The sequence below is a fragment of the Aquarana catesbeiana genome, linkage group LG02 (assembly GCF_042186555.1).
Source record: "Aquarana catesbeiana isolate 2022-GZ linkage group LG02, ASM4218655v1, whole genome shotgun sequence".
NCBI lineage: Eukaryota > Metazoa > Chordata > Amphibia > Anura > Ranidae > Aquarana > Aquarana catesbeiana.
Window position 1 is genome coordinate 364,089,354 of NC_133325.1, and position 16,325 is coordinate 364,105,678.

General features: G+C 42.1%; 1 protein-coding gene across 1 annotated transcript in view; it reads left to right on the forward strand.

Annotated features, from left to right (window-relative positions):
* Positions 1–16,325, forward strand: part of LOC141128042 (uncharacterized) — a 728,240-nt gene that overhangs the window by 641,010 nt on the left and 70,905 nt on the right. The window contains 2 exon segments of the mRNA XM_073615085.1: positions 8,372–8,528; positions 10,776–10,868. Of these exon segments, the coding sequence (XP_073471186.1) occupies positions 8,372–8,528; positions 10,776–10,868 (250 nt within the window).

Sequence of the window (16,325 nt, forward strand, 5' to 3'; positions counted from 1 at the left end):
TGGCACAGTGGTGTAGTGGATAGCACTTTCGCCTAGCAGTAAGAAGGGTTGCTGGTTCGAATCTCAACCACGACACTACCTGCCTGGAGTTTGCATGTTCTCCCTGTGCCTGCGTGGGTTTCCTCCCACACTCCAAAGACATGCTGGTAGGTTAATTGGATCCTGTCTAAATTGGCCCTAGTATGTATGAATGTGAGTGTACAATGTATATGTAAAGCGTTGCGTAAATTGACGGCGCTATATAAGTACCTTAAATAAATAAATAAATAAATTTTTATTTAGTATAAGTAATTATTACCTCATGCAGTGCTTTACACACACACACACACATATATATATATATATATATATATATATATATATATATATATATATACACATCAGTCCCTGCCCTCAAGGAGCTTGCAATCTAAGGTCTCTAACTCACATTTATACATTACATACACATACTAGAGCCAATTTAGACAGGAGACAATTAACCAACCAGCATGTCTTTGGAGTGTGGGAGGGAACCAGAATGCCCAGGGTAAATATAAAAACATATGTGATCTCAAAGTCATACAGAAGGTTTGGACACCTACACCATAGTGCAGGATTGGAGCAGCCACCTTGGACTTTCTAGGCAGAAAGGGTCATAGATAGTTTTATAGTAAAATACTATATAATGCCACTTTTATTAGTTTAAAACATAAAACTTGTTTATATATAGACATAGCCAACAAGGCAAGTAATATAAAACATACAGTACAAAATTAAAAAGAATGGTGGTACATCAATACATATTTGTCAAACCCAACAAGAGGCAAGTATGCCCTGTGCTGCCAGAGACTAGTTGTGGTCAGTCAGTAGGGATTTAGGGTATACATTTTGTATATCTATATATGTAATCATTCTGATACTCATGTGATGATCCACAATACAATAAACAAAGAACAAAAACAGGAGATAACATCAATGGGGACTCCCAAGGTGACTGAAGCAGTCCGCAGAGCAGCTGGTGGGTGAGCGTGTATCCCACGCTCCAAAGCAAGAAAAGCATATGGAAGAGCATATTAACACATACTTCCTAAAATTAATCGTCAGCAAACAAAATAAATGTTACATGGGAATTGGATAGGGGAATCAAGTATCTTATCACCCCATCATAAAGTACATTACCTTTCAACACACCAATGCAGACAAACATGCCACGGCAGCGATGCTCAATCACAGACATGCCTGTCAGGTGTGTCTGCTTATATAGGGAGTATTCCTCAGGCAGAGCCAATAAGCCATGGGGAGGAGATGCTGGAACTCTGACATCAAAGGCGCCGCTACCAGGGTGGCTCAAGACAAGGACAGGGTGGTTCTCTGACACAGAGGCATGCGGCATAACCCCGCCAATCGAGCTGGATGACGTCACGTGTCAGAGCGTCACTGGCGCAAAGAATTCCTCAGCAGCGTTAGGAAATGTAAACCCCCATTGCTCTTACCGGCCACAGGCGGGTGGAGCCTACCCACCGGGTGGTGTAAGCAGAAGACACCACAGGGGACACGCATATTGCCACCTAGCGGAACCGCGGACCATGACAGTCACATTGGGCAAATAGTAATTCAAAAGCCTCAAAAACAAAAAGCAACAATTAATTAAACAAAAAATACATACGACAATACAAGCAGGGAAGGGAGAAAGGGGATGTAGGTAATATGGTAGAAGGGAAACTAGCCACAGATATAAAATACCAGGAAAGAGCAAGTCTAAAATTAAGGAGTTCTGTACATGATATTATATTTGGCACAGGGGTCCCATGATGTCATGGCATAGGGATAAACAGCAATGTCGCAACACATTAATTCTTATAAAGTTCAGGACTCTCAATGCTCTCAATGATTTATCTCACATCCCCCTGATACAAAACCAGGAAGGAGGGGCTTGAAGTTAAATGCTTCATTCAAGCCTGTTGGCAGAGTGGCCTTGAGGTTGAAGATCCATCTAAGTTCACATTGTAATAATTGCTTATTGAGGTCGCCACCTTTGTGACTAGGATGTAGGCGATCCAGAGCCAGAAAATGTACCTTAGGGATAGACGCAGCATGGACTGAGGCCATGTGTCCACCAATGGGTACATCAGAATTACGTTTGCGTATACATAATATATGTTGATATATGCGTTTCCAGAATTCGTTTATAGTTTTCCTGACACAGTAACATCCATAGTCACAGGAGGGTAGATATACCATGGCGGGGGTCCTGCAATTTACATAATGTTTGGGATGAAAGGTGTACCCATTGGGTAACTGAATATTTTTGCGTATGTCCATATATTGACAGTAGGCAGAAAGGGTCATAGAAAGAGGAAAGTGCCTAGAGTTTTGCACATGTCACCACTTGAGGCCCTATAATCACTTGATACCAGCTTGTCGCCCACAGAGGAAGCCCTCCTGTAGGTGACAACTGGCGCCACTGACACAAATGGAGCAAGCAATAACATAACAGGCAGATGCCAATATTTATTTAAGATACGTCAAATTTGCTTGTGTTGTGTAGAGTAGGTAGTAATGACACTTGTTGTGTCATCATTTTCTAGTTTTTTTGGGGGTAAAAAGTAATTCTCAACTAGACAGCTTGAATGTTTTCTGATACGCCTTTTTGAGCGATGTTATCTCAAAAATATAATCATATAAATATACATTTTCAGCTCGAAAATCTACCCATATATGGGAGGTAATGTGTAAATACTGAATAAAATATATGAATTGATAGTTCCTAATATACAAACGGTTGCAAGTAAATATAATTATAAAGAAGATAAAATATTTAAACCACATAACTGAAAATTAATAATAATTGTTTTTCATAAAACAAGCAGGCTTCGATAAACATGGTGTGTGCAGATGGATAGATCCTAGCACTGTAACAAGCCCCTGCTCGCTCGGTTCCACTCTCCCGACACTCCTCTGTGGTTATTGAATCAGATTGAAACGTCTGATGGTTCGGTCATCCGATGCTCCGGGAATCGAACTACAGCTATGTGCCGTTCAAATCCAGTTGTGATAGCTCAGAACAAACACCAGGCAGGCTGTATGTAAGTTCAAACAGGAATCTCACTTTTATTGATGCACACAACACACTTTTATACACATCAGTTTGAACAACCCGCCCCCAACAACCACTTTCCTATTGGTCAATTGTAAAGTACACTCTAGTCTTCACTCAGGTCCTCTTGACCATGCAAATGAGGACTTGAAACAGGGTCAGCAGAGATTGGTCCGATAGCTTGAATAGGAGGACTGTAATGACACAGAGAAGCCCCAGGGGGTAATTAGAGTACATACCATGTAGCCGTCTGGAGGGGGTTAGCCTTAAGACAGGGAAGAAGACCCCCTACTGTGTAATAGAATCAAAGGAGAAATACTTCAGTATTCCAAGCTTCATGACAATCCAGTATTCCAAGGTTCATGACAATACTCCCCCCTGGGAAACAGTCCAACAGCCACAGTGGGACCCCGAACGGGTCAACGCGAGGATGTTGGAAGTAGTCTTAAGGTTCCAACAGTATGAATCGGTCACTCTATGTAATATGGCAAATACAGGGTTCCCAGAGTCTGTGTCTCTTGGGGGAATAGGGACCTGAATCCAAAGTAACACCACCTCAAGGGTCCTCAGGCATACAGCTCACAAAGAGCACCGTTCCCCCAAATGCCAGGGCCCGCGATCAGTCGGCAAGAGGCTAGCATTCAGTCCCCTCCAAAAGCCTCTGTCCTGGCTAGGTCTGTCACATTTCTTCCTTGTCGGCAGATGACTAACACAGGAGGAGACCACAGACGGATTTACTCTGAAGTTAGTCCATAGTTCCAGTCCCCTAATGCCTGTACCCACACAGTACCCCAAACAAATTGTTCCAAACAGAGCATTACTTACCCAGCCAACCTCTGCCTCTCTCAGAGAACATGCCCACCACTGGGGACAGGCCCGGACTGGCCATTCTCCCTGGAGTCCTTTCAGCCACTGGAGAGAAGACAGGGTGCCTGGCCTCACTCCATCATGCTGTTGGGGATCTGGGCCGATTGCCCAGCATCCCTGGGGTATACAAGTGGGGACTGAAGTCCCATCCACTTTTAGTAGGTGAAAATCCCACAGTGCTTGCAAAGCATGGCTGACATCCTCCTGTCTCAGTGTCACACCATTTTCTGGGGTTGTGTCAGTGGAGACCAAAGTCCCATCCACTACCACAGGAACTCCCTCTTCTGTTAGTTGAGGGCAGAGGCCAGTAGCACTCTGCCCTGTTGCCAGCACTTCTGCTGGGGACTCCACATCCTCCGCTCTGGATAACCGTTGGGGCAGGAGGCTGGCTTCCTCCACTCCCGAACTGTGTAACTGCCATTGGGGGGGTGAGCCAGCTGCTTCCTTTTCCATTCCCTCATCTGGCTGTTGGGACGATATGTCTGTGGTACTGTTTCCCAGGGGCACGGATCTTTGCTGGGGAGGAAAGACCGCTTCCTACACTCTGGCCAACTGTTGGGGAGGCCCCACGAACCCCTCCTCTCCCTTCTCCCCCTGTATCCTGATCTGCTGCTGGGAAGTGACCACCTCCTTTTCACCCTGAGCCTCTGGAACCGCCACAGATGTGGGGCAGAGGTCTTGGACCCTCTGTCCAGTGGCCAGCGCTTCAGCTGGGGAAGTTCCTTCTGACTCCACAGATACTGCTGTTGGTGCTGGGCAGAGCACAGTGAAGTTTGTCCCTAATAACAGCTCTTCTTCTGCTGGAGGCTCACCAGGTTGTTCTTCCTCAGCAGAAAAGTCTATCAAATCCCCTGTCTCTGCAACTGGTGTCAGGGGATAAAGGTTCACCCTCTCCTGTCCATGGAACCCAGAAGTTGCTATCAGTGATGGGCAGAGGTTAGCTGAGCTCTGCCCTGTTGTCAGCTCTTCAGCTTTGGGGATAGCGATCTCCAGATTTTCCACTGCCGATTCTCTGGCATTCTGCTGGACAGGCACATTCCTCCATCCAAGATCATCCAATGCAGAAACAGGTTCATCAAGGTCAGTCAGCACTTGCTCCATCCGCCATAAGACCTCCGCGTCCATAGCTGCAGGGGCAGGTTGGCAAAGAATACTGTTACTCTGCCACATTGTCGACTCTTCAGCCAGGATTTCAGAGTTGTCAACTGGTATTTCCTGATAGTCCCAGGCAAAGGGAGCCCCACCCTGCTGCTGAGCAGAGTCTAGCAGCTGTCTGTAGGTGATCTCCAGCTCCCATTCCTGAACGGCCAGAAACTCCAAATCTTCCTGTGCCCAGTACATTTCCGAGACATTCAGTCTTCTCTCTCTGTGCTCCATTATTTCCTCCAAACGCCACTCTCCATCACTCCCAAAGTCAGGGTCCCTGGACAGCCTCCAGTACAACAATCCCAAGCCATCGTAGTCAAAGCCTTCCATGGGGCTGTCATCCGCTGTCCACGGGCACACTTGAGCTACGTACCACTGGAGGGCTCTGTAGCTCTTGTCCAACCGCATTTCTTCCCGGATCAGCCTGCTTAACTCAGATGTCCACTCCTGGTTCGGTTGTTCTCCCAATAACAGCATTCGTACTTCATACTGCGACCAGTACCTTACATGGATGGAGGGGAGAACTTTTTCCTGGTGTCGCTGCTCACGGGCTAGCGCTTCCTTCCAGAGTTCACAGCGGATAGAATCAAACAATTCCAGCAGGACCTGCTCTGATACTGGTCCTCTGTGCTGTATCTGCATCTCTCGCAACCTCCTTCTGAATTCCTCTTCCATGACAATGTATCTGTACCTCTCCTCTCCTGCTATCCGGACCTTGGATCCAGGTGATGGTTTGGATGTGGTCACAGCAAGGAAGCACGATCCCACCAGTCCCTCTATGGCTCTCAAGTAAGTCTTTCAGCGTGGCTCTCCTGCAGGCTGCATAGCTGGTCATTCACTGTGGTGGTTTGGAGTGTCCCAGTAGCTGGAGAGCAAATCCCACCGCTGCCAACCAATGTAACGAGCCCCTGCTCGCTTGGTTCCACTCTCCCAACACTCCTCTGTGGCTATTGAATCAGATTGCTACGTCTGATGGTTCGGTCATCCGATGCTCCGGGAATTGAACTACAGCTATGTGCCGTTCAAATCCAGTTGTGATAGCTCAGAACAAGTACCAGGCAGGCTGTATGTAAGTTCAAACAGGAATCTCACTTTTATTGATGCACACAACACACTTTTATACACAGCAGTTTGAACACCCCGTCCAACAACCCAACAACCACTTTCCTATTGGTCAATTGTAAAGTACACTCTAGTCTTCACTCAGGTCCTCTTGTCCATGCAAATGAGGACTTGAAACAGGGTCAGCAGAGATTGGTCCGATAGCTTGAATAGGAGGACTGATATGTGTAATGACACAGAGAAGCCCCAGGGGGTAATTAAAGTACATACCATGTAGCCGTCTGGAGGGGGTTAACCTTAAGACAGGGCAGAAGACCCCCCACTGTGTAATAGAATCAAAGGAGAAATACTTCAGTATTCCAAGCTTCATGACAATCCAGTATTCCAAGGTTCATGACAAGCACTTATTATAATATGGTGTGAATCTCCAGTTCCCCTTTGAGCCCCATTGGAGCTAGGGTATTCATCATGAAAATTCAGAAGGTTTCATTCCTACAGAGTTTATGGTATCTCTCCGCAAAAGAGGAGTTATTGGGAATAGATTCAATCATCCAAACTTTGAGCCCTTTAGTGAATTTGTTGTGCTTGAGGGTAAGATGTCTTGGGACACTGCGATCAACTATCTCCATCCTCAATTAACCTTCTATGTTCACTGAGTCTTGCTCTAACTGTTCCAGTGGTGTGGCATACATAAAGAGGGCCACATGGACAAGATAGGCTAAAACCAACAATGGAGCATTATTCTTCCTGTTAAAAGCAATGATGGGGCAGTGTTTACTCCCACTGATGTCGGGACATTTTCTACTAACACTGGTCACAGTTCAGCCCCCCTAAAGCCTGCAGGACAGCAAACTCGCCCTTTCTTTTAAAGTTTGGTGACCCCTGGCCTAGGGTGAAAGAGCTATCAGCTCAGATAATTTAACAGATTGCTATTATTTTCCCCAAGATGAGGATGGGGCAGAGGTAAAACCCTGTTCTCATCAGTAGCTCCTCCATAGCCATAAACTTTTATGCCTGGGTGAACAGAATGCCTATGTTTATTGAGAGATACTTCTTTCTTCTTTTTTTTTTATTATAGGTACTTTTAGAGCACCCTTAATTTATGCAGCGTTTTACATTTATATATTGTACATTCACATCAGTCCTCAAGGAGCTAACAATATAAGGTCCCTAACTCACACTCATACATATACTGGGGCCAATTTTGATATATTTAGGCTTGTAGACACACAATTATTGTATACTGGAGGATCTGTTCATGTTCATATACATTCAGCATCTGCCTACACATTACATTCACGTCAAATCAATGAGAGCGGTAAAGAAATGTCTTGGGAGTACAAAGTTGTTTTTAATAATCGAACCAGTGACAGCAAAGAACAAAGGGTATAAAATCCTAAAAACAATGTACTAGAGTGTTTAGTGGACTAAAAATGCTCCTTGGTGGACAAATCTTTAGCAAGCATTCACCAGGGGAACGATTAGTCAGTGACGGTGCCAGTATCTGTGGCAAAACTATGCAAGCCTGATATTCTGGACCCCAAAACATGCTGAATATCTTTTGTTCTTTACTGTCACTGGTTGAATTATTAAAAAAGCTGCAATCCCAATACATTTGTTTGGCACTCCTTTTGCTTCAATTACACATAGATTTTTCATTCTTGGTGACCATGGCTTGTCCAGGGACTCCTTGTTTTGGTGGAGAGCTGCCAAACTCAAGTGATCAGACTTAAGGAATTACTTTTTTCACCATATGAAATTTTGATTCTAGCACCTTGATAATACCTCTTTCTTCACACATTACATGGCACTATAGTTAGGGTGACCGAGTTACCTGTGTGGCTGTAAATGTTGGGTTAAATTCCTGACCCTCATTAGAACTGAGGAAGCCACTTAGGTGAGTAATAAAATGTTTTTAACATCACAGATCAAGTTCAGATCAAGTCTAGTTAAACTGGGGTATATGATAACATTTTGTTGGAGCTGATGGGGTAATGAGTAAAAAGGTTTAAGATAGACCACTCCTACTGTTGGACAGCTAAGGTTTATTTAATCTGAAGTTTCATCTCCTGCAGACATCTCCACAAATCTTCAAAATGGCAATATACTGTACATAACTAACATTTTTTGTAGCTGAATAATAATAAGGTATTTTGAGTCTATACCATTAAAATGTTTGAAATGTAGAGAAATGATTGCATACTGTGATTTTCATTTTAGTGCCACTGAATTTATGCACAATATATCAAAAATATATGACACCATGCAAAGTTCTGTGCCAGTGATCACAACTGAAAGTTGTAATACTGTAAAGCAGCTTGCCTACTTGCGTACTGTTATTGAAGAGGTGTTAGAACAACTCCCTCCATTGATACAGGTATGTGTTAAATACCAAAATCTATTAGATATGCCCTTAAAGTATAAAGACCAACATTTATTATTACCCATTGCTAATCATATGCAGAACATAAACATGTTGTTCTATAAACAAATGCATTTATGTTGTGTACCTTTATAGAAGTTAACCCCTAATCTAAATCATTAAATATTGCTGTTTTTGAATAGCTGTGCTTATTTGTACTCATTAACTGAGAGTCTAAGGTCTATATGTGAAGTGAGGTTAGTCACTTTAACCTGTTCCCCTCTAAAACTTCTTTAATTTTTTGCTAAATTTTGCAAAATCTTTTTAATTTTTGTTAAAATCTGCATTTTTGCTATAAAATTACTTAAAATCCGCAGAACAGTAAATTTTCTCTGATAGCAGAGGCCTCGAACCATCAAAATTTAGTAGTTGCAATTTTTTTTATGTTGCTCAATATTTGTGTAATTGTTTATCAAATCTGTAATTTTAGGAAAAAATATGTAGTGCTAAAACCCGGAGATCCACTGGAAAGAAACTACTGTAGGTCTCCCTTGCCTGTTTAGAGGCTGCCTGCCCAGTTTTCATTACTAGAAGCACACCAACAAAATGAAGCTCATTCTAGGGGTCTTTTTATCTTTTATTGTAGATCTTGAGAAAATACAGGGAGAAGAGTTGAGGGTGCATGATAACCAAAGGCATTTACAGATCTTGGAGGACAGCTTCCTGAAAAAAAATTGTCCCACCAGTATTAGGCCCTGTAATAGCAGCCTCAAAAATAAAGCTAAAGAAAGAGGGGACAGTCAGAATATCTAAGATCCTATGAGAGCAGCCACAGTTAGCAACAACTTCTGGCTTCTCATCTTCAAGAAGTACTTTGACACTTGGAGCTTCAGGCAAAAGGCACCCACCCCTACAGCCAAGCTTGCCAGTTTACTTCAGACAAGTGTTTTTTAGACCCTCAGTCCTTAGCACATGATGAGGCCTAGTAGCAGTAACTCTCTGGAACACACACACATGCCTCCTCCCAAAGTAGAATCCCCAGGGGTAAGAAAAAGACTAATCAGATCATCACAAACGTTTATCTTTTCTCTTGCCACACCTAGCCTACCAGCAATTGGCTAAGGTCAGATAACTAATCATAACCCTGTGATCCTTCCATACTATTGCTGGAACATTCTTCAAGCAGCAGACAGGAACAATCAACCACCAGGCCTAGGGAAAACCTGAACAGACCCAAAAAATTAATAGAAGTTTAACTGGATACAGCAGAGCCATACACTAAATTTAGCCAGCCCAGGGCAAGGACGCTACAACTAAAATACATTTGGCTGCACACAAATGCAATTTATTCCCCAGTTTTTGCACACAATAAAAAAGGAAGAGAAAATAGAGTAAATAGATACCAAATGTGTCAAAGCCTCAAAACTACCTGCACCTGCACAATTGGTGAAAAATGATGGTACCCAATATTATCAATAGGCAATGCTTAAAATGCCTTTACAGCTAATCACTTTAGAGTAAATCATAAAAAATGGCCCGAGAATTATTGCGCTTCAACATTCATGATATATAACAATGGTACAATTGCGGTATACATACACACACGCACTCTGTGCATGCATTTGCTTTTACAGGTGTAAGTAGGGTGACAGAGTTACTTAAAAAAAAAACAATAATTACATTTTATGATAATTTTTTTTCTACTTTTTTATTTAATTTTTTTTTTATTGCTATCACAAGTGGGTTAACAAGCCCCCATGTGATAGCATTGGGCAGGTGACAGGTTCTTTTTTTTGAGACATCAGGGGTCTATTAGACCCCCAGTGTCTCCCCTGTCCTCCACTGCAGCTACTAAAACACAGATCATGCTTGATTAGCTGCATTCCTGGCTGTAACACTGTAAAAGTGAGCCAGTGGCTACACAGCTGCCCAGAATGTTTTTACATGACAGTCCGGAGCTGGCTGAAGAAATTAAACAAGCACATGGCTTCTACTACAGCCACAAACATGTGTTACACCTTTCAATCTCTGGGTGTTCTTAGTACCTCCAAAATGATGAAGTAGTTAAACATCTATATATAGATGAGAAGTTGTGTCTTTTATTTTTAGAATACACAATTGAATTTTTACTTCACTTAACTGCACACTCGTATAAATCAGGCTTTAAAAATAAAAATAAATATGAAACGATTATCTAGTCCCTTAATGTTCTACAAGTTGAACTGTTTTACTTAGTGACACCTCTTCTTGTTGTTGCTGCAGGTCGATGATCTTAATAAGTCACTTCAAGAGACTTATTCCATTCAAAATTTGACTGCACCAGAACAGCAAACTAGTACATACATTCTCCTACAGGTAAAAACTATCATTTCATTATTTAAACAGTTTTTACTTTTGTAACTCTAAACAATGTTGTAATAATTCACTCTATGTAATGGTCTTATGTAAAGTAAATCTAAGCCCAAAACCCAAAATGTTATATACAGTGCCTTGAAAAAGTATTCATACCTCTTTTTTTTTTGCACATTTTGCCATGTTACAACCAAAAACGTAAATGTATTTTATTGGGATTTTATATGATAGACATCACAAAGTGGCACATAATTGTGAATTGGAAGGAAAATGATAAATGGTTTTCAAAATTTTTTACAATTAAATATCTGAAAAGTGTGGCGTGCATTTGTATTCAGCCCCCCTGAGTTAATACTTTGCAGAACCACCTTTTGCTGCAGGACTTTTTGGGTATGTCAATACCAGCTTTGCACATCTAGTAAGTGAAATTTTTGCCCATTCTTCTTTGCAAAAAAGCTCAAGCTCTGTCAGATTGGATGGAGAACATCTGTGAACAGCACTTTTCAAGTCTTTCCACAGACTCTAACAGGTTTTCTTTTAAGATTGCCTTCTATTTGGCTCCATCTCTCTTCCCATAAACTTTGACCAGCTTCCCTGTCCCTGGTGAAGAAAAGCATCCCCACAACATAATGCTGCCACCACCATGTTTCACGATGGGGATGGTGTGTTCAGGGTGATGTGCAGTGTTGGTTTTCCGCCACACATAGCGTTTTGCCTCTAGACTAAAAAGTAAAATTTTGGTCTCATCTGACCAGAGCACCTTCTTCCACATGTTTGCTATGTCCCCCACATGGCTTCTCACAAACTGCAAACAGGACTTCTTATGGCTTTCTTTCAACAATGGCTTTCTTCTTGCCATTCTTCCAGATTTGTGGAGTGCACGACTAATAGTTGTCCCGTGGACAGATTCTCCCACCTGAGCTGTGGATCTTTGCAGCTCCTCCAGAGTTACCATGGGCCTTTTGGCTGGTTCTCTGATTAATGCTCTCCTTGCCTGGCCTGTCAGTTTAGGTGGATGGCCATGTCTTGTTAGGTTTGCAGTTGTACCATACTCTTTCCATGTTCGGATGATGGCTTGAACAGTGCTCCATGAGCTGTTCAAAGCTTGGGATATTTCTTTATAACCTAACCCTGCTTTTCTCCACAACTTTATCCCTGACCTTTCTGATGTATTCCTTGGTTTCCATGATGTTGTTTATTCACTAAGGTTCTCTAACAAACCTGAGGGCTTCACAGAACAGCTGTATTTATACTGAAATTAAATTACACACAGGTGGACTCTATTTACTAATAAGGTGACTTCTGAAGGCAATTGGTTCCACTAGATTTTAGGTAGGGGTATCAGAGTAAATGGGGCTGAATACAAACACACGCCACACTTTCAGATATTCATTTGTAAAAAAAAATTAAGAACCATTTATCATTTTCCTTCCGTTTCACAATTATGTGCCACTTTGTGTTGGTCTATCATATAAAATCCCAATACAATACTGTTTTCTCAATTCCAGTCTTCAAGGTGCACCAACAGTTTATGTTTTCAGGATTTCCCTCAAATAAAACGGTGGTAATTACTTAGGTAGTGAAACTGATCAAATCACCTGTGTAAAATAATGGTGAGCCTGAAAACATGACCTGTTGGTGCGCCTTGAGAACTGGAATTGAGAAACACCATTGTAATATGACAAAATGTGAAAATTTTTCAAGGCACTGTATCCCAGTTTACCAATCCTTAGAAGTGGGTTTAGATTTTTTTGGGTTTAGATATGCTTTATCCTTTTAGCATCCTTATGTGTTATAAAAGATTTTGATATTAAATTTACCATTTTGAAAATGTACTCCCTACTTTTATCTGTTCTTCACACGATTGAGCATTTTAAAGCAGAGTTCCACCCAAAAGTGGAACTTCCACTTATCTGTCTATTCCTCCCCTCCGGTGCCACATTTGGCACCTTTCAGGGGGGAAGGGGGAGTGGGTACCTGTTTTTGACAGGTACTCTATCCCCACTTCTTTCGGATCTCGCCAGGGGCGAGGTACGTCACAAGTCCGGACCCTATCCTCCTCCCTCCTCCTTCTCTTGCTTCCGTGCCTGTAAGAAAGCACAGCGAGCTTCACGCATGCGCAGTAGGGACCCGGAAGTGAAGCCGCAAGGTCCCCTTACCACCAATGGCAGCAGCAGCACCCGACAACCGATGGAAACATCAGCTGCGGTGCCAACACCACTGGATTCCAGGACAGGTAAGTGTCCTAATATTAAAAATCAGCAGCTACAGCATGTGTAGCTGCTGACTTTTAATTTTTGGAGGGGGAGGCTGGAACATTGCTTAAAGCAACATGTGTTCACTTTACCAATGAGTAAAAATTACTATTTTAGAAAATTAACTGCTATATATTTATCACAAAAAAGAGGGTGAAATAATCCTGTGGAGTCAAGAATAAAAACTGTAATGAGCTACCATTTGTGTTTTTTTCTCAAATATATAAACAGGACCACAACTTAGATGACGCTATCAACCTCTAGCAAATCTAACAATTACGCTGACTTAAATAGGTGACAATTAGGAAAATTATGTGAGAAGGGTTGTGCTGAACATTGGATTCTCAATCTTCATTTGAGAGCAAAATTTTGATCTTGAAATTGTCCACATAAAAGAGAACATGCTAATTTCAATGTATGCAGATGATCTGATAGACAAAAATATATCAGTTGATATGAAATGTTTACAGTTTGTCAGATATTTAAAAGTGTATAATAAAAAAATGTGATTATTTGTGTTATTATTTAGTAAGTAAAAAAACTTTATCGTAGTCCCTGGTGTTCCTTATGACATTGGGGAGATTTGCTTTCTTTACAAGGGCTGAACAGAACATCCATTTCAACCCTTGTCATATTTTATCATCAGAATATAACAGTTAAAGCTGACACTGCTGAATTAGCTTGTGGCAGTCATGATAATATAAAGCCTTCTGCACCTGCTTCTCTTGGCACTTTTCTTTGTGGACTCTTCCCGCTTATGGGCTATTAATCATTGGCAACAGGGGAAGTTGCAGAGCAATGCACTTTAGATTGCAGGCATAATAGAAAGAATATAGCTCACTGAATGTCTTTATTGTGATGTTCAGTTTGAATTGACCATAGTGGTATTTATGGTTAACCACTTAATTGGGAACTATTCCCACAGTTTTACATGAACACGTCTAGGAAATTGCAGTCCTTTCTGCCTTTCGTTTAAAAGCAATAAAGTCACCTTTCAAAACAAGGGGAAACTTGGTTAGTATGTTGTAACATTCTATCATTTTTTTAACTCATGAATCATACATAAAAATAATCCATGTGCAAGGCATTAAAATCGACTGGAAAAACTCATTAACCTGCTTTGTTTCGCTCAAAAGGAAATTAACAATCCTTTCCTAGAACAGGTGTACAGAAATAAATCAGGGAAATTGTAAAGATATTGGCTGTTTGGAATTTGTGAGAAATTAGGAAAAATTTTACATTCTCTATCAAAATTTGTAAATCACACAGATGTGGCTGACTAAAACAAGGTAAAGACCTAACTGAATTAAATTAGCCACAGGACCTATGTAATTTGGATAACTGATAAAATGGGTCCTTCTAGCCAAGCAAGAGTTTTTGGCTACAAATGACAGGGTGTAAACATATTTTCTATTAAACATTTGCCGTTGGAAAATTTATATTGCATTGTGTAGTTAAAGTTGAATTTTGGACAAACAGCTAGTTCATGGTTGAAATACACACATAAGAACTGGTTTACCTGTCAAAGGATTTGTGTTTCTGTACCTCTAATGCCAAGATTATCACAGCTCTGACAACAGAGCAAAGTGGGTGACCTGACATTTTTCTACTGCAATTAAGCAATACAGCCAGGTCACTTCTCCTGCCTACAGCCTGTGATTTATATTGGCAGCCTAAACCAGCTTCTTTTTCAAAACACAGTTTAAAGTGATTCTAAAGGCTGAAGGTTTTTTACCTTCATGTATTCCATGCATGAAGGTAAAAAAACCTTCTGTGCAGCGGTCCCCCCAGCCCCCTAATCCTTATCTGAGCCCCCTCCGATCCAACGATGTTCATGATAGCCTTGGCTATATGGGGGCTCTCCCTCCTCATTGGCTGAGACAGCAGCGGGAGCCCAGCTGCTGTCAATCACAGCCAGTGAGCCAATGAGGAGAGAGTGGGGGCCGAGGCGAGCCACAGCTTTATGTGTCTTAAAGTGATTGTAAAGCTTTGTGTTTTATTTTTTTTAAATAACAAACATGTCATACTTACCTCCACTGTGCACCTCGTTTTGCACAGAGTGGCCCCGATCATACTCTTCTGTGGTCCCTCAGCGGCTCCTCCTCGCATCAGATAACCCCCTAGGAGAAGCGTCTCCCGGGGGGTTACCTTCCGGCGCACTCGGGAGTCCAGCATTTGTGTCCATAGACACGAATGCCGGACTCAGCCCCGCTCCCCGGCGCCCGCATCATTCAATTTGATTGGCAGCAGCGGGAGCCAATGGCTGTGCTGCTATTAATCTATCCAATCAAGGGCCGGAACCCCGTGCAGAGGGGGAGAGCACATCTCTGCCGAGGGGATGAAGGGGCTCAGGTAAGTAAAATGGGGGGCTGGGGGGGCGGTCACTGCCAGAAGTTTTTTTCACCTTAATGCATAGGATGCATTAAGGTGAAAAAACATGAGGGTACCCCTTTAAGGATGCATAGAGCAGTGGCTCGGGATCGTGCATGCAGCGGTGCCCCCAGGCCAAGCAGCTTTCTCTGGGGGCACTGCTCAAGGGGGACGAGCTAGGAACGCTGGCGGGGGAACCTAAAAGAAGAGGATCAGGGATGCTCTGTGCAAAACTACTGTACAGACCAGGTAAGTATAACATGTTTGTTATAAAAAAAAAAAAAACACAAAGCTTTGATATCCCTTTAAACCCCTACCAGCTGATTCTATATCTTATTAAGCTCTAATGAAGGGGACAATGTGTGGCCCCCATAATGTGTCAGTTTTTGCATCCATTATGTGTTTAAAATAAAAACACATTTTGGACTCTTCAAATGAAAGTATTACTCTCACACTCTGTGGTTTCTGTGGCAGCTCCTCAGTTTACAGAATCAGTCCACACCCACCTCTCTCAGATGTCCATTGGGATACTATCAATATAGTTTCTATAAATTCATCAAAAGTACAAAAGAATTATCTACCTATGGTTCAAGTGCTACATATCCACTATTTCAAGCATACAGACTGAGAGTAAAGGATCAACAGTAGGCTGATGGGGTCATTCCTTTGTTTTCTTGTCCTGTCAGCATTCTCATTATAATTGCATCCAGTACACCTGATTTGTAAACAGAACACGCTGGATCTGGCTGGTTTCTTTCTCCCTGAGATCTATTCATTCAGAGAGAGAAGCCATACAGATTGAAAGAAAGCTCTATTTGTGTGAAAAAAAAACATA